The sequence below is a fragment of the Dipodomys spectabilis genome, unplaced genomic scaffold (genome assembly GCF_019054845.1).
Source record: "Dipodomys spectabilis isolate Male_0828 unplaced genomic scaffold, ASM1905484v1 ptg000108l, whole genome shotgun sequence".
In the NCBI taxonomy this organism is placed as follows: Eukaryota; Metazoa; Chordata; class Mammalia; order Rodentia; family Heteromyidae; genus Dipodomys; species Dipodomys spectabilis.
Genome location: NW_024870785.1, coordinates 19,953,846 through 19,972,831, shown reverse-complemented (window position 1 = coordinate 19,972,831; position 18,986 = coordinate 19,953,846). Strand labels below are relative to the sequence as shown.

Sequence of the window (18,986 nt, the reverse complement as noted above, 5' to 3'; positions counted from 1 at the left end):
TTGAACAGAGGAACTGTTTGGCATTTTAAGTCGCTAGTAAGGTAAAAGACATCATAGAAAAACTCATAAAGATGTTTTGCCGACTTGGGAGGATGATGATGGTACTCTGGACCTGTGACTTGGATAAAAGGGTAAATAACACCTCTTCAGTGAGCGTTTGCTGTGCTTTTGCGGATTTGATGCACCAAGCAAGCTCTCTCTCCCCTGAATATTTTAAGTGCATGGCTTGACAATGGAGGAGGGGTAACTGGGAGCAGCAGCTTGGTTTTCAGGGTTGTCTTAAGGCAAACCACACACACACACAAACACACACACACACACACACACACACACACACACACACACACACACACGGGTATATATACATATATATTTCTTGTGCCAGTCCTGGGGCTTGAACTCAGGACCTGGGCACGCTGTCCCTGAGCTATTTTTCTTTTCCTCAAGGGTACCGCTCTACCACTTGAGCCATAGCTCCCACTTTCGGCCTTTTGGTGTTTAATCAGAGATCAGCGGCTTAAGGACTTTCTTGCCAGGGCTGCCCTCGAACCGCGATCCTTAGATCTCAGCCTCCGGAGTAGTTAGGATCGGAGGCCTGAGCCACTGCTGCAAGGCCTAAGAAACTTCTCTTCCTCACCTGGCTGTGCGCGTTCCCGCCAAGGCCGGATCCCCAGGCCGGCCCACACGGGTCGGCCCCGCCCGCTTGCTCACGCCTCCGGGCCCGCCCGCTTAGGGGCGTGGCGGCGCGCCTTCGCTGCCCTCTTCCAATATGGCGCCCCGGGAGGCGGGTCCCCGCTCGTCGGTTCCCGGGGTTCCGGCGCCGCGCGTTTTGGTTCCGGAGTAACATTGTGCCGTCGCCGCCGTCGCCTTCGTCCTCCTCCTTTTTTCTTCCCGCCGCCGCCGCCGCCGCTACCGCCTCGGGGGCTGGCGTTCTGGGTGCGCGGCACTGAGCCAGTGCGCCTGGCGCCCTCAGGCTCCAGGTGGGGTGGGGGACTCCGTCCTCGAACCCTGCTGTCGTAGCCCCCCCCCCCCCCCCCCCCGTCGGCCTTTCCCGTGAGCTGGCGGGCCGGGACCCCTTCCGGTCGGCGACCCTCCCCCTCGTCCGCTGAGCCCCGGAGGAGGGCTGGACACCTGCTGCTGCTCCTTTCCCGCAGACCCGCTGCCTCTCCTCACGGCTGCCGGCACTGTCGGGTGGGGGGGGGGGGGGCGCTCGATTCCCTTTTGCAACTCCAGAACCTTCCGACCTCCGCTAGTTCCTCCTGGCCCCTGCCGGTTCCCCTAGGTACCCTCAACCCGCACCCGACCGGGGCCTGGGCCGGGGCCTGCGGGCCCTGCCAGCCCGCCCCGCTGTCCTCCCGTGTCCACCCTGGTCTTCTGCCTCTCACTCCCCCTTCTCGCCCTCTGGAACCCCTCCTCAGCAGGGGCCCGTGGGTGCCCCCTGCCGCAGGATGTGAGCCCCTCTAGCCTGTAATGCGGTGGCTGGCCCTCGGCCCCTTCTGTGCCATGGAGAACCAGGTGCTGGTGATTCGCATCAAGATTCCGAATAGTGGCGCGGTGGACTGGACCGTGCACGCCGGGCCGCAGCTGCTCTTCAGGGACGTGCTGGTGAGTGGTGGTCTCGGGGTGCAGAGCTTGGCGAGTGCTGGGGATGAAGGGGCGGCGTAGGACCAGAGGAGTGGTCACTTTGATCACTTGGGGGGCCTGAGCTAGTGGTAGTGGCCATTGCTGGCCTCTAATCGTATCAGATTTTTTATTCTTCAAGCACAGCATTGATTAATTCATCTGCTGAAACCTGAAACTTGTCACTTGTGAAGGGCCTTGGGGTAACAGATTAAGCAGACTGAACCCCTGTCCGCAGGAAGCTCACAGCCTGCGCCCAGACATACTACAAAACTGAGTGTAGACGTGCATCCGGGGAATGAATAATGCCCCTGGCTAATTTCCAGATATGCCTTTCTACTGCCTCTGAACTTGGTGACCTGCTGGCAAAGAGACCCTGGACAGCTTCAACTTGGCATATTTGAGCAAACTTAAGATGTCACTGATGTAAAACATAATGTTGAGGATGGAAAAAACAAACAAACAAACCCAAACCTAAAGTGCTGCCTTCAAACCACCGCACCTGACCTCTTGTATAAAAGCAACCCAATTTCAGAGACCTTAGCGTAGAGCGAACACGTGCATCTTAGAATTGATACTTCAGAATACTCAGAATGAGCCGGGTGCCAGTGGCTCACGCCTGTAATCCTAGCTACTCAGGAGGCTGAGATCTGAGGATCGAGGTTCAAAGCCTGCCGGGCAGGAAGGTCAGTGAAACTCTTATCTCCAATAAACCACTCAGAATACCGGAAGTGGCGCTGTGGCTCCAGTGGTGAAGCACTAGCCTGAACTGAAGAGATGAGGGACAGCACCCACACGACCTCCTCCCCCCCCAAAAAAAGAATACTCAGAATGTATTTCTAGTGTGGAATGTTAGAGTCAAGTGTAACTGTTGGTGGCTTGTTTTTAGCTCTGTATTTTATTTTAATTTTTTGGTGCCAGTTCTGGGATTTGAAGCCAGGACTTAGGTGTTCTTCCAGGTGTTTCCCCCCCCCCCCCCCCCCAAGGTTGGCATTCTGTCACTTAAGCCACAGCTCTGCTTTTGGCTTTTTGCTGGTTAGAGATAGAAGTCTCTTGAATTGGTCTTCCCAGGCTTGCTTCCAACAACTGTGATCCTCAGATCTCAGCCTCTTGAGTAGCTAGAATTATAAGCCTGAGTCACTGGTGCCTGATTCAAACTTCCTTACTTAAACTTTATTGTATTTTTTTCCTTCATGTCACAGCCCCCTTACATCTTTATAGTCTTCATTTGCTATTGATAGAGGTGTATTGTGCTCAGTTTATGTATTTAATAACACAACTGTGGATTGAAATGGACATACTTAGTTGTTTCTTGTTGCAAGAGACAGATATACAGTGGACCTTACCTGCAAGATAAGAAGTGGGCTGACTGGCAGCTTTTGGGAGGAGGAAAGAGGAAGATACATGTGATATGATTTTTCCCCCTCCCTCCCTCCCTCCCTCCCTCCCTCCCTCCCTTCCTTTCTAAATGCCACTATTGGGCGCTTGAACTCAGGACTTTTTGCTCTTGCTTGGGTTTTTCATTCAATGCTGGTGCTCTGCCACTAGCCACAACTCTACTTCTGGCTTTTTGCTGGGTGATGGGAGCTAAGGGTCTCAAAAAGTGTTCTGCCTGGGCTGGCTTTGAACCATGATCTTTAGATCTCAGCCTGCTGAGTATGTAGATTTACAGGCATGAGCCACCAGTGTTTGGTTTGTAATGTGATTTTTTTTTTTTCCCTAAATCATCTTGGATTACTTAAAGAGTTTGATTTCTGTTAACTTCATTTTGAAGCTCTAGATGTTACTGACCCTGTAGGCTTTCAGTTGCAGGAGTGTAGAGACTAATGAGAGCCAATAGCTTCCAGGCCTATGCATCAAAGTGTTTCTTTTTTCTGCATTCAGAGTTCTTCCTACATTGTCCTTTCTGCTCAGAAAGCACACTAGATACAGCTTGACTGGAGTGGTCGGCTTGGTTCCCTCTTCCTCCCTTACCACAACCTTATGAACATCCTGGTCCTAGGTACATAGAGCACCGATCCCTACCTCTGAGTGATCTGGTGGTTGCCACTCTGTCCTTCTCATTAGTTTACCACCAGGAGGAAGCAAGTTCTGAGTTTGTGTTAGTAAGTGGCCACCTCTCTTTTTCCTGCAGCTTTGAGGGCATGTGCCAGCAAAAGTACACTTTTGGTTGTGATTCTTTGCCTTCGTTTCTCTAGAAGCACTTCTGGATGGGTGGGAAAATCTGTTTCCTCTTTTTCTGCTGTTTGTGGGACCCTGGCACATTTGTGTAATGAGGGAGAATAAAAAAGGATGTGTGCTGTTGTAGTTTTGAACAAATGCTAGGTTTTGAGTCAAGACATTTTTTTTTTTTTTTTTGCCAATGAACTAGGTAAGTCACTCTATTCTGAGCCTCAGTTTCTCTATTTGTAGTGTCCCTGATACCTGCCTTGAGCCTTGTGAAGATGTTGTGAGGTGTTGAAGATGAATATGATGAGTTTTCTCTTACCTGACATTCCGAACAACCGGCAGTATTATTTTAAGTAGATGAGGGTGACTAACACCACAAGCTCTGGCCCCAGACTCCCCTGAATTTAAACTGAAAGTCTTACCACTTGGATTAATGTTTTTTTATTTTTTATTATTTTTATTTCAGTTTCTTAAAAAAAAGGGGAGGATTAAATCCAGTGTCTATTTCTAGAGTTCTGAGGACTGCCAGGGCTGGTATGTGGAGAGCATATAAGGGCTCTCTCTGTAACTGTTGTCACTACAGTGTCATCAGGGCCTTTGGTCTTCTGCTGCTGTTTGGATTTTTTTCCTCCTACTATTGGGGATTGAGTTTAGGTTCTCTACCATGTTAGGCAGCTTTACCTCTTGAGCTAGGCTTCTAGTCCTTTAAAAATTTGTATTTTTGTTGTTGTTGGTTGTGTGGCTTGAACCCTGGGCCTGGGCGCTGTCCCTGAGTTCTTTAGCTCAAGGCAAGTACTCTACCTCTTGAGCCACAGTGCCATTTCCAGTTTTCTAGTGGTTTATTAGAGATAAGAGTCTCATGGACTTTCCTTCCTGGGCTGGCTTTGAACTGTGATTCTCAGATCTCAGCCTCCTGAGTAGCTAGGATTACAGGCATGAGCCACCAGTGCCCAGCTAAAAATTGTATTTTGTTTTTGAGATTAGGTTTTAGTAATTTTGTCCAGGCTAGCCTTGGATTTGCTGTCATTCTGCCTCTCTCCTTCCCACATGGCTGGGATTACAGGCATGTACCACCATTCTGGGTTGGTCTCTGATCTTAGTTAGGCAGTGCTCAAGTTACCTCACTACCAGAGCTCACTGTACCATCTGCACATTTTGCTGGGGTAAGCCCAGCTGGAGCACATTAATCAGAAGGTCTGATGGAGAGACTCATGGCAGTGGGTCTGTGCAGACTTTCAGTGCTTCTTCAGAGCAAGTTCTTCCAGTGAAATTTCAGATCACCAGGAAATGATGACCTCTTCATCTCCTCATCTCTTCGTCAAGAACAGACAAAAAAAAAAAGAAAAAGAAAAAAGAACACAACCCGAAGGAATGTCAGTGTCTCTGGCTTTAAAGCTATGCAATACTTAGAAAATCTTTCCTCTAAGATGCCTCTTCACCTTGTTTTCAGAAAAGGAGGCCAGAGCTTGGACCAGGGGAAAAACCAGCTAGTTTTTGGCAGAACCAACATAATCTAGAAGTAGGGGTCAGTTGTTGAGTCTAGAGTAACTGAATATCTTTGACCCCAATCACTTTTTTACTTTTTGTGCTGATTCTGGGGCTTGTACTCAAGGCCTGTGTACTGTCCCTTAACTTTTTATGCCCAGAGCTGGTGCTCTACCACTTGAGCCAGAGTTCCACTTCCAAATTTTGGTGGTTAATTGGAGATAAGAGTCTCATAAGTTTCTTGGCTTTGAACCTTGATTGTCTTGATCTCAGCCCTCTGTGTAGCTAGGATTATAGGCATGAACTACTGGTGCCGGATCCTTGTCACTCTACCAAACAGCTAGGTGACCCTGGAGAATACATTTGGCTTCTTTGGGCCTTACCTGAATCATCAGGAACTGGCTGTAGTATGAAGGAGGAAGGAGGGTTTCCTGGTCCCTAGAGGCAGAGACCTATGGGGTATCTGTTGTATGTGTTTTTCAGCTTTCGGCACTTATTCTCCCTGGAGACAGCCCCTAGCTTTAGGGAACCTGTCCAGGATTAGGTTGGTTTAGAGTGTGGTGGGGAAAATGTCCAGCCCTCCTCTCCCTGCTCTTGGTATCTTGTCATGAAGCTTCAGCTTCAGTTTCCCCCACTTGAAATTTTTGTGTACACTGAACCTTTGCTTTTCTTTCCTTCTGAGTTAGAAAAAGCTATTTATCATTACCAGAAATGTTTTTTTTTTTTTAATTGTCCGTCTTTATCTTGGCAACTAGAGTATAATCCTGAAGTCAAGAGCAAAAGTTTTATTCTACTCTAGCTATTTAAGAAGCAAGCTAGAGCAGGAGGGATAGCTGGAGAACATGAGGGAGAGGGTAACAATGTTCAACAAGAATTGTACTCATTTCCTCGCCTATGTAACTGTAACCCCTCTGCATATTTTTACAATAAAAAAATTTAAAAAAGCAAGCTATTATAAATGCTCAGATCCTTCCTCCCACAATCTCTGGTTCTGAGACTTGAACTTGAGGTCTTGTACTTATTTGCTCATAGGTGGCACTCCACCACTTCAGCCACAACTCCAGCCTAGCATTTTGCTGGTTAGAGATGGAGTTTCATGGACTTCTGCCAAGATAGGCTTCAAATCTTTATCTTCCAGGTCTTATCCTCCTTAGTAGCAAAATTACAGTTGTGAGCCACTAGCACCTGGCTTAGCCGCTCTGTTTTATTTTTGGCCTATTAGTTGTTTGTCTGATTTATTTATTTAATTAATTTATTTTTATTTTTGGTAGGTTGTGGGGCTGGAACCCTGGGCTTGGGCGCTGTCCCTGCGCTCTTCAGCCCAAGGGAGCACTCTACGGCTTGAGTCACAGCGCCACTTCCGGTTTCTAGTGGTTTATTGAAGATAAGAGTCTCACCGACTTTCCTGCCTCTCCTGAGTAGCTAGGATTACAGGCGTGAGCCACTAGCACCTGGCTGTTTGTCTGATTTATTAAAAGGATGGAGAAGAAATTGATCAAGAAATGATCACCATCAAGATGTTAATTTAAAGTTTTCTTTTGGAACTTTCAGGTCTTATGAAATGTGTTGTTGAGGGCAGAAGGTCCCTCAAATAAGTTTTAAATAAATCCTTGAAATACCTGGAAAATGCACATAAAATGGTCTAGCTAACTTGTTCATGCCAAAGAAAGACATGATGAAGGGAAGAGAAAGGAGATTTATTATGTGGCGTGGACAGCCGTAGAAAGACAGTATCAGCCCATCTTTAGCCATCTTCAGGATATAGACATGAGCTATAGGTTTACATAGATTTAAAAAAATGAGGTGGGGAAGAGAGGTATGCATAATTTAAAGAGTCTGGTTATAGGCAAGTTCTGCTGGATCATTCTCTCAGAGAAGTTATCACTGAGCTGAGGAGGCACTGATTTCCCTCTATCCCCTCTTGTAAACTTGTTAACTCCTCTCTTTCTGGGATTCAAAGGTGTAAAAGATGTAAAGTGGCTATAGGGAGAGAGACAGAACAAAGACAGGTAGAAAATGGAGGTAGGGATGTCAAGCTTTTAGCTAATTCTTAGGTCCAGATAGGGATTCAGTGCTTTTCAGCAGAAACAGTCTAAGCACCTGTTACAAAACTATTTAAATTTACTCTCCTTAAAAATGGCCAATAGGTATCTACTGATTTTCAGACTTTATACCCCTTTGTTATTGTGATAGCTCCACTTTATTTGCTTAAGTAAACAAGATGGTCTTGTGTTCACATAATTCTCTCAAGCAAGTTTACTCCTTCTCTCATTTCCCCATATTTGATGTAAGGCATGTAGGGTGCCTTTTTTTTTTTTTTTTTGCTTAGGGCAAAGCATGACATTGCTACCCAGTGTATTTGGTTTTTAGCAACTTGCTGTTTGATGGAGTCTGCTACTCAGAAGTATGATCAGTTTGTGCCAGTGGCTTACCCCTGTAATTCTAGTTGAGATCTAAGGATTTCAGTTAAAAGCCAGTCAGGGCAGCAAAGTATGTGAAACTCTTATTCACAATTAACCAACCGTCCCTCCCCCTTACCCCCACTAGCCCCCCAGAACAGCCAGAGCGGAGCTGTGGCTCAAGTGGTAGAACACTAGCTTTGAGCACAAAAGCCTAGGGACAGCACCCAGACCCTAAGTTCAAGCCCCAGGACCAGCATAAAAAAAGAGTAGGACAAGACTTGTTTGCTAATTGTTTGCTAATTCTGTAGAGCTCCATTCAGTTATCAGGATTGGTTGTCAGAGTGATTTGAGCTCTCTGAAAGTACCCAGTGATAACTTGGACTTAAAAGGGTTAGAATTAGTGCCCTCTATCCTTTTCTCCCATTCTTCTCTCTAGTGGCTAGAAAAGGTCTCCAGTAAATACTGGGAAAGATCCGTCCTCCACTGATTGTTGGGTGCTGAATTTAAAGGTTTCGTAATGAAGGCAGCTTTGTGATATTCTAGTGATCAGTGATGTCTTTTATTAACAGACATTAATATGGCACTTGCCATGTACTGGACACTCTTCTAAGCCCTTTACAAATGTTAACTTACTTGTCCTACAAGGTACATAAAGCTGTGATCTTGTTTTTACATAAGGACCCTAAGGCAGAGAGGCTCCTTTGTTTTGGTTGAGAGGCAGAGCCAGTACCCAGCCCTAGTAGTCTGGCTGGAGTCTGCGCTCTCAAGCTTTAGACTAGATGCCTATGCACTTTATTTGATACTCACTCTACAGCTCCCTGTCAAGAAATATTTTCTCCCATTGTGTAGAAAGAATTTTCTAACCCTAAATTCTTAGACACATACTCCACAAAGTTGGTGTTTCATTTGCTAAGACTAGACTCAGAGAACATATCATCTCTTTTTGACTCTAATCAGCAAGGACTGCCTAAGATGGTGACCCTTAATCAATTTTATATGTACAGATTTATTTTAGAAAAGGGGGAAAAGCACTGGAGAGCCAAGACTATTATGCAAATTGCCACTGCAGCAAAGCTTCTAAAGAATTGCCTTTCCAAGGAAGTTGCAATTCCTACTCTGCAAAGTGTTCTGCTTATAAGGACGGTGGGTTCCCTGATGAGAAGCACCAGGAGCAGTGAGCAGCTTTGTCAGCTGGCTGCAGGGTGCCAATTCTAGTAAAGCAGCCAGGGTGGGCCTTGTGGCCAAGGTCCTGAGAAAAATGAGGTTTGCAGGCCATTGTGACTAGATTGGATGGAGGATCACTTTTCAGAGCTTAGGTGTTCTGTTCCTCTTCCCTTAATCTGTGTCTGGAGCCTATTGCTTGATTGTTTTCAACTTTATAGATTCATTTACACATTGCTATCAGATTATATATACCTTTTTGCCTTTTTTTGGTAGATTATATTAGCATCACTTTCATTATATTTGCCATTGCTTAAGGGTAAAGGTTGAAACTGGGCTCCAGTGGCTCACGCCTGTATTCCTAGCTACTTAGGACACTGAGATGTGAGGATTGTGGTTCAGAGCCAGTCTGAGCAGGAAGGTCTGAGACTCCTATCTCCAATTAACCACAAAAAAGCTAGAATTGAAGCTGTGGCTCAAGTGGTAGAGTGCCAACCATGAGGAAAGAAGCTAAGGGACAGTTCCTCGGCCCTGAATTCAAGCCCTAGTGCTGTCCTGAATAAAAATAAAGGTTGATAGGAATAGGTGATATTAAATGTAGCTTTCTAGGCATGTATCATCATGGGGGAGACTCCTTGCAGATCAGGAACAACATCTGTTGTGACCATGTGCCAAGTTCCAAGCTTATGTTCATCGTATTATTTAGATTTTCTGTCATCCCTGTAAATATCACTTGGTTCATTCTGGAGAATAATTAGATTGAGGCCCAGAGAGGTTGAGTGACTTTAAAAGAAATCAGTCTAATAAAATCTAATAAATAAAATCTAGAACAGATCCAAATCTAGGGTGGTCTGACACTCAAGCCCCTCTTTTTTCACAGCCTCCCAATGAAGAGACCATCTAAAAAAATACAGTGCTAGGTGCTGGTGGCTCACGCCTGTAATCCTAGCTACTCAGTAGGCTGAGATCTGAGGATCACAGTTCAAAGCCAGCCCGGGCAGGAAAGTCCTTAAGACTCTTATCTCCCTAAACCACTAGAAAACTGGAAGTGGCACTATGGCTCAAGTGATAGAATACTTGCCTTGAGCTGAAGAGCTGAGGGACAGCATCCAGGCCCAGAGTTTAAGCCCCATGATTGACCCCTTCTTCCCTGCCAGTATGTGTGTGTGTGTGTGTGTGTGTGTGTGTGTGTGTGTATATGTGTACACACACACACATACAGTAGTGTAGTTGAAAGTAAAAGATTGTTGTTAGTACAATCTAATGAAGATTGCTGAAGACTTTTTTCTTTGGAATTGGGATTTAAACTTTGGGTTTACAGGGGCTGGAAATGTGGTTTAGTGGTAGAGTGTTTGCCTAACACTCATGAAGAAGACCTGGGTTCAGTTCCTTAGTACCATATAAACAGAAAAAGCTGGAGGTAGCACTGTGGCTCAAGTGGTAGAGTGCTAGCCTTGAGCAAAAGCAGCTCAGTGACAGTGCCCAGGCCTTGAATTCAAGCCCCAGAACTGCCAAAAGAAAAAGTTTAGGCTTACATTGTTGAGATAAGTATGATTATGAGCTAATGTTCACATGGCTTATGGCAACATTTCAAACATCTTTTCCAGGTTCTCATATTTCCTATTGGATTTGTCATATGTTAGCAATAAGGAAGATGACTTATTGTGTTTCTTTATTCTTTCTTTGTTTAGGATGTGATAGGCCAGGTTCTACCTGAAGCAACAACTACAGCATTTGAATGTAAGTCTGGCTTGTATACTTTCTTGACTGTTTCTCTCTGTAGTAATATTTCATATGGTTTATGGGTTATATTACTTTATAAACTGCCAAAAACAGATTATTTATGATCATCATATGGTATATTTAAATATTTATAAATTAATGCAAGTTTAATGACCATACTGAACTGAGTAATATTTTCTTATTTAATCATATCTTGGGTGTACATATTTCTACAATATAGCTTTAATTACCAACTTGACCTTTATCTGCTCTTGCTTCTCATTATAATAATATTGTAGGACAAAATGAACTGTGCACAGTACCTGTAGGCCAATGATTATTGATTAAGAGATTTTAATCCTTTGCTGCTTTAAAGCATAGCAACAGAGTAGAGCTATTATGTGAGTGTTAATGGAATAATTCTGTTTTAGTGGGGCTTGGTAGGACTGCTAGGCGAAGATAGGAGTACCTCAGCTGTTAAGTCCTTTCTTTCTCCCCTACACTGGCTTCTAGACAGGGCTGGAGTATACTAGATACTGGCTTTTTGTTGTTGTTGTTGTTGGTTGTGGTGGTCGTGGGGCTTGAACTCTGGGCCTGGGCACTGTTCCTCAGCTCTTCAGCCCAAAGCTAGTGCTCTACCACATGAGCCACAGCATTTCAGGTTTTCTGAGTGGTTTATTGGAGATATAACTCCTGTTTTCACTGTATTTGATGTTGGTATACTTTGTGGAGGGGACGGGAAAAAACAAATTGTTTAAGTAGGAATACATACAGGTGGACCCATTGCAACAATGAGATATACAAGATGTTATGTCGAAAAACGAACTTTACAACTTTGGCAGGGGGGGTAGGAGGGTGGGGAGGGTAGGGGAGGAGGGAAGGGGGAGGGATAGGAAGGGGAAACAAAGGAGGAGGCAACAATGCTTGATAAGAAATATACTCATTACCTTGCCCATGTAATTGTTTTTTTTTTTTTTTTTTTTTTGGGTCCGGTCGTGGGGCCTGAATTCTGGGCCTGGGCACTTTCCCTCAGCTCTTCAGCTCAAGGCTAGCACTCTACCACTTGAGCCACAGCGCCACTTCCGGCTTTTTTCTTATGTGGTGCTGAGGAATCAAACCCAGGGCCTCGAGCATGCAAGGCAAGTGCTCTACCACTGAGCCACCTTCTCAGCCCATTGCCCATGTAATTGTAACCCCTCTGTGCTGTATTTTCACAATTAAAAAAAAAAAAATAAAGAACTCACACAAGCTTCTAGAGAAAAAAAAAGAAAAAGAAAAAGAAAAAAGAGTCTCACCGACTTTCCTGCCCAGGCTGGCTTTGAACCATGATCCTCAGATCTCAGCTTCCTGAGTAGCTAGGATTATAGGCATGAGCAACTGGAGTCTGGTTAGCCTGGCTAGAAACTGGCTTTTACATGAGCCAGACAGGCAAAGTCCTGGGGTGAGTTGAGTCAATAATATAGGGCTCTAGTTCTTTTTTTTTTCTTTTGCTTGTCCTGGGGCTTGAACTCAGGTCCTGGGTATTTTCCCTAAGCCTCTTTCTGCTGAAGGCTAGTGATCTACCACTTGAGCCACAGTACTGCTTCTGCTTGTTTGAGTAGTTTATTGGAGATAAGAGTCTTGTGGAGACTTTTCTCCCTGGGCTGGCTTCGAACCAGGATTCTCAGATCTCAGCCTCCTGAGTAGCTAGGATTATAGGCCTGAGCCACCATCACCTGGCTTCTTGTCATTTTTTTGAAGATAAAGCCAATATTTTCATATAGAAATACTTGTGTTTTATTTCCTGGTAATAATACACTTTTGTTCCTATTTAAATAAAGTGTATTCTGATGAGAGCAGGAGTACGGATAGCATGACAGATATATCTTCTATGGAGCACTGCTTGGCTATTTTTTTTTGACAGTCGTGGGGGTTGAACTGGGCCTTGGCCCTGTCCCCTGTCAACCTGTCCCCTGTCTCTTAACTCTTCAGCTCTAGGCTAGTGCTTTACCACTTGAGCCACAGCGCCACTTCCGGTTTTCTGGTTGTTTATTGGAGATAAGAGTCTCATGGAGTTTCCTGCCTGGGCTGGCTTTGAACCGCGATCCTCAGATCTCAGCCTCCTTAGTAGCTAGGATTACAGATGTGAGTCACCAGCACCCCGCTCTTGACTATTCTTCTTTGCTTTTTTTTTTTTTTTGTGCTGGTACTGATATTCTACCACTAGAGCCACACCTCTACTTTTTGCTTTTGGCTAGTTGTTTGGATGCAAACGTCTTTTAGATTGGTTTTCTGGGGTCTGGCTTTGGAATGACTTTAGGATTATAGAGTCCCTGTATTTGGTGAGTTTGTATTCTTTATAACCCAATGGATTGAAAATCTCTAAAGTGTATATATGGAAAAAAGTTTAAATTTCTAAGATGATGTTTTTTATTTTTCCCTTAGAAAGGGCAGGAATTCTGTAGTCTTGTATGTGGACTACACACACACACACACACACACACACACACACACACACACACACACACACAAATATATTATATATACATACATATACAGTCCACACACATATATATGTCCATATATATGGATATATGGATATATTATATGGATATTATATATTATATATGAATATAGGTACATATTTACATATTCATTATATAGATCCATATATATGTACTTGTATATATTTAAATTAAGCTATGCCTCTTTCCTTCCAAGGTGGGGAGGGGGGGTGTCATTATGTTGTCCTGGCTAGTCTTGAACTCCTGGACTCAAAAGACACTTAAAAGACACAGACAAAGTAATTTCAGCCCTCAGTTTTTTGTGCTTAGCCATCATTTACTTTCCATTATAGACTTGAAATCCCAGACTGGGATGGGCATGCTTGGGCATGGGATATAATTGGTGATGGACAATTCAGGTCCTACATTCAGATCCTACATTATTGTCTTAGAGGGCAGAAGGTCCTAAGTGGTGATGTCCTTTCTGATTTCCACCAGAGTAGAACTGGGTTAGAGGAGGAGGCCCAGTGTCCCACTCAGCTTTTGGACTGGTGGATCTGACTTTTTTTCTTCCTCTCTCATAAGGAGAGCACAAGTGGAACATCTTTTTTTTTTTTTTTTTTTTTTGTTCAGTCATGGGGCTTGAACTCTGGACTTGGGTGCTGTCCCGAGCACTCTACCGCTTGAACCACAGTGTCACTTCTGGTTTTCTAGTGGTTTATTGGAGATAAGAGTCTCACGGACTTTCCTGCCTGGGCTGGCTTTGAACCGCGATCCTCAGATCTCAGCCTCCTATGTAGCTAGGATTACAGGCGTGAGCCACCAGCGCCTGGCTTTTTATTATTATTATTTTTAATAGCTAGTGTTTGGTTGTGTGATGTCTGAACAATTAAGGCAGCATAGAAATAAAACAGAAAGTAAAAGTCAACTCTGGTTTCATTGTCAGCAATTTCCTTAACATGTTATGCTTTCTTCATATATAACGCACCTGATGCTAAAAAAAAATTTGCTTGCTTCTGCTTTTTTTTTTTCTTACAATAGCATTAATTAGTTGTAAAAGGGGGTTTTATTTTGATATGATCATATACACAAATAGTGTGTCTTGATCAGACTCATCCCCTCTGTCACTATCCTTTATCTTCCTGCTTCTCGAACGAATCTCAACAGGCTTCACTTTTTTCATTTCACACAGGTACGGAAACAATTTTGAACGTATTCAGTTTCCTTCATCCTTCCATTTGCCCTCCCCTTCCTGTCATTTTTTAAAAGTCTGTTACTAAAGTAGCATCACCCTGGTATTTCACACAGTCATCTACAGTACTTTAATCATATAGACTACTCACTTATACTTTTGCTTTCCCCACTCATCACCTATTAACCCAACAGCTTTCTGTTTTCACAGCTTCTCTGCTTACTAGCATATATTAGACTTCTTTGTTCCACAACAGTATGCACATACCAACTTCATTCTCTTGCATATGTTATATTTCATTTTATGGTTATTGTGTACTTTTTTTCATGTACTGGTGAACCAGCTTTTTGAATTAGAAAAAAATTGCCTAAGTTACAATTGTTTTGTCTTATAGGGCAGATTCCTGGGTGTTGGAACTACTGAGACAAGTGCTCATTCAGTGCTGTCACTGTGTTTTTGCTCCAAGGGTAGAAACAGTTTATACTGCCATAGCCATATCCAATCCCCAATCCCCAAACCAATTCTCTTAGATTAGCAAACTTTTTAGTTACTGTCAGTTTGATAGTTGAAAAAAATTTATTTTACTATTTTATGTTTCTTTTATGTCTGTGAACTATATTTTGTTGCCTTTGCCCATTTTTTTATTAGGTTATTTGTGTTTTTCTAATTGATTTAAGAGCTTTCCAAAAACAGACAATTGATTCTTTGTCTTATATGGTGTATACATATTACTCAGTTTTGTTCTCCTCAGCTTGTTTTGGTTGGTGTTTCTATTATCTTTTTTTCCCCATAGAGTTGAAAAGTTTTTACATAGGCAAACTCACTATATTTTTCTTTATGAATTCTTGGTTTGTCCTATTTAAAATATTTTTTGGCTGGGTGCTGATGGCTCATACATATAATCCTAACTACTTGAGAGACTGAGGTCTGAGGATTTTGATTTGAAGCTAGCCTGGGCAGGAAAGTCAGTGAGATTCTTACCTCCAATTAACCACCAAAAAGCCAGAAGTAGTGCTGTGCTCAAGTGCTGGAGTGCTAGCCTTGAGCAGTGGTCAGGCTCTTGGGTAAAAGGCCCACGACGAGTATATGGGTGCTTGTGGCACACATGCGCGAACACACACGTCTTTTACCTTTCCAGATACTGGAAAAACAAACAAAAAAAACAATTTAGGCTGGGAAGGTGGCTCAGTGGTAGAGTGCTTGCCTTGCATGCATGAGATCCTGGGTTCGATTCCTTAGCACCATGTAAAGCAGAAAAAGCTGGAAGTGGCATTGTGGCTCAAGTAGTAGAGTGCTAGCCTTGAGCTGAAGAGCTGAGGGGCAGCTCTCAGGCCCAAAGTTCAGGCCCAGCAGAACAAACAAACAAACAAACAAATAAAAGAACCCAATTCATGTATATTCCTTTTCCTTCTTTTATATGTTGATACACATAGTGGTTATGTGTCAAATAAGTATATTTGTAAGTATCATGGTTTTTTCCTAATGTTTTTTCCTAGGAAATGTGTGTATTTTATTGGAACTATCAGAAGGATTTTTTTTTCTTGTATTGTTTTCAGTTTATTTTGATGAATGAAGTCAGGTGGGGATCCAACTTTTTCAAGCAGATGTAGAGTTTTCTCCATGCCAGTTATTGAATAATTTGTCTTTTCCCAAATGTGAGAATATTTGAAATGTGGCTAAATTCCATAGCCATAAAAAGTTCTGTATGTTGGCATGTGCAGGCCCCATGTATGCTGTGAGGCCAGACTGTCACAGTTTCATTAACAGATTAATGAGTACAACCACACATCTGGTGATAAAAATCAACCATGCCCATGAATGACTTGTGGTGCTGGACAGTAAAATCTCACTGTGACTTGAAAGATGCATTTTAAGTCTATCTAGACAAATGCTGACTTACACCTTTCCATGACACTAGGATTTCAGTATTCACATTTGTCAGACTGTGCATCTAAATTTGATTCAGAAAATATGGTTATAAGATAAATGTTTACTTGTGTCTTCAACCCTGACTGATTTATATTCTTTTTGTTTTTTGTTTGTTTGTTTATTTTTGTCGGTTGTGGGGCTTGAACTCAGGGTTTGGGTACTGTCCTCAAACTCTTTAGCTAGTATTCTACTGCTTAAAGCCACAGCTCCACTTCTAGTTTTCTGGTGGTTAATAGGAGATTAGTGTCTCACATCCTTTCCTGCCTGGACTGGCTTTGAACTGTGATCCTTCGATCTCTGCCTCCTAAGTAGTTTAGGATTAAAGGCATGAGCCACCAGTGTCTGGCTTCTATTCCTTTCTTATTTAGTTGTTATTGAAAGTTTTTGGAAGCATATTTTTTTTCATTTGAATATAAATCTTTAAATCAACACAGTATCTTTTTTTCCTCCCCCTAGTACTGGAGTTTGAATTCCCATCCTTGCTAGTTGGGCTCTAACCTCTGAGTCTTGCCTCCAGCCTTTATTTTCTCCTGGACAGGGTCTCACTTTCTGCTCCAGTGCCTGTATGAGTGCTTTTCATCTGTGTTATGTTACCTGGTAGCTGGGATAATAGGAATGTGTTATCATGTCCATCTTCTTATTGAGAAGTTGTCTCCTTTCTGTCTAGGCTTGCCTGGAACTTCCATTTCCCCACACAATCTCAGCCTCCCAAGTAGCTACGATTATAGGCATAACCCCCTGGTACTTGACTCATTATATCTTCTTTTATAATTGAACATAAATTTCTTTTTGGAAGAAAATGGCAATGGCTTAATTTCAGAGTGTAGAAAACAACTCTGGTATTGAATACTGGTATGGATACTCCATGTCTAAATAGTAGAGCCAAGTTCAGTAACAGTAGTTTGGTGTGAGCCCTTTTTGCTTCAGATAGAATTTTAAGTACTAAGATATTTGGAAAAAATGAGCTTCATTTTCTTGAACTGTTGAATATGTAAATTGATGAGCTATTTTAAACAAATTAGATTGTAACTCACAGTGTCTATATTTAATCTAAAAATATTAACACATAGCAGTTAATTATGAGCTGGTTGCTTATAATCCTAGCTAATTAGAGGGCTGAGATCTGGGGAGCTCAGTTCCAAGCCCTCATGGGCAGAAAACTCTTTGAGATTCTTTTCTCCAGTTAATCAGCAAAAATCTAGAACTAGAACTGTAGCTCAAATAATAGAGCTAGTAGGAGAAAAAGCTGAGCAAGTTGAGGCCCTGAATTTAAGCCCTAATACTTGGTACTTGTACTCATGCACACACACACATCCACATGTGCGCGTACACACACTCAAAGTTAATTATAAATCCTGGGATTTGAAGCAGCCTGAACAGAGATACTAGTTATTGAAATTTTGATTTGAGGTATCATTGGTGTAAAAAGTACAAACTGTTTTTAGTCTTATGAGTGGAGTGCTTTCTTATTAGTTGTCTTGCTAATTTGTATAAAAACCAAACAGTAGACTAATGGTTTCTGGAGGTCAGAGGACAGAGCTGCTCATGTCTGAATTCCTAGAAGTCCTTCCACAGCACTTGGCACATAATAGATTTGTGTGTTTCTGCAATATATAAATGGCTGAAGAAATGAAGTTCTAAGAACAAGTCTTACATATCCCATTCATCAGCAATCCCAGTCCACTATCTTAAAAATAGATCTATGCTGACATACCAAGAGGATCACTTGAATCTAAGCATTTAAGTCCAGTCTGGACAACACAGATTCATTCCTTCTGTTTAAAAAAAAACCAAAAACCAAAAAGCAAAACCCAAAACTGCTAGGTGCCTGTGGCTCATGCCTGTAATAAATAGCTACTCAGGAGGCTGAGATTTGAGGATTGCAGTTCAAAGCTTGTCTGGGTTGAAAAATCCTTAGACTCCTGCTCCAATTAAGCAGCAAAAAGCTAGAAGTAGAGATATGGCTTAAGTTGTAGATTTTTAGCCTTGAGTGAAAAAGCTAAGGGAAAGTACCAGGCCCTGAGTTCAGTCCCCAGTACCAGTACAAAAACTGAACAGAACAAAACAAAACAAAATAAAAAAAGCCACATCTTAGCTGGAGTAGGACAGTGGCTTCCTAACTACCTATCCTTTTCCACCTTTGTTTCTACAGAGTAGCCACAATGATCTTTTCAGATGTTAAATTGGATCAAGACACTTAAAATCCCAGTGACTTCCACTTCACTCAGGAGTAAAAGCCAAGTCCTTAACATGCCCAGATCTCTTATGATTTCAAATCTGCCCCAACCTTAGCGTACAGTTACTTCTGTGAGTTTGTCTGTTTATCTCCCTACCTCTTGTTCTGTTCTACTGCCTTGGCTCCCTCTCGAGTTTTGGAACATGCCAGAATTGTTATTTACTTATTTGCCATTCCTTTGCTCAGAACATTCTTTCCCAGAGACCCATTGCCCATTCATTCTCTCATCTCCTTCATTCAGTGTAAGTTCCACGGGCAGCTTCAGCCAGTGTTGGTTTGGTTTTTCTTTTTCACTAGTTTTCTGTTTCAGTACTTTTATCAGTAGGAAATAAAAAATAAAACAAAGAAACAAAGATGTATTCAAAAGGAAGAAGGCTTGGAGCTGTGTGACAAATGGAAATAAAGATGTGGCCATAGAACCTGTCCTGCTCAGATCAGCAGAATCCACCCTAGAAGACGCTCTAAACTCAACATCCTTTTTGTAATTTCCTGTTTATATCTTTCTAAGTCCTACATTTAAGTTTTCATTTCTTTCCTCTTGCTTGGGTAAAATGCCTTTGCTGTAGTTTTAATTGATTTCCACCTGG

At 42.8% G+C, this 18,986-nt stretch overlaps 1 protein-coding gene across 3 annotated transcripts in view; it reads left to right on the top strand.

Moving 5' to 3' along the window:
* The first annotated feature begins 911 nt into the window (after positions 1–911).
* Positions 912–18,986, top strand: part of Map2k5 (mitogen-activated protein kinase kinase 5) — a 271,209-nt gene continuing 253,134 nt past the window's right edge. For 2 of the 3 annotated variants that reach the window (XM_042687834.1, XM_042687835.1), the window contains exons 1-2: positions 1,040–1,605; positions 10,529–10,577. In XM_042687834.1, coding sequence (XP_042543768.1) covers positions 1,471–1,605; positions 10,529–10,577 — 184 coding nt within the window. In that variant the 5' untranslated portion in view covers positions 1,040–1,470. Of the gene's footprint in view, positions 981–1,039; positions 1,606–10,528; positions 10,578–18,986 lie in introns of those variants that run through there. The other variant, XM_042687833.1, reaches the window with a different exon arrangement.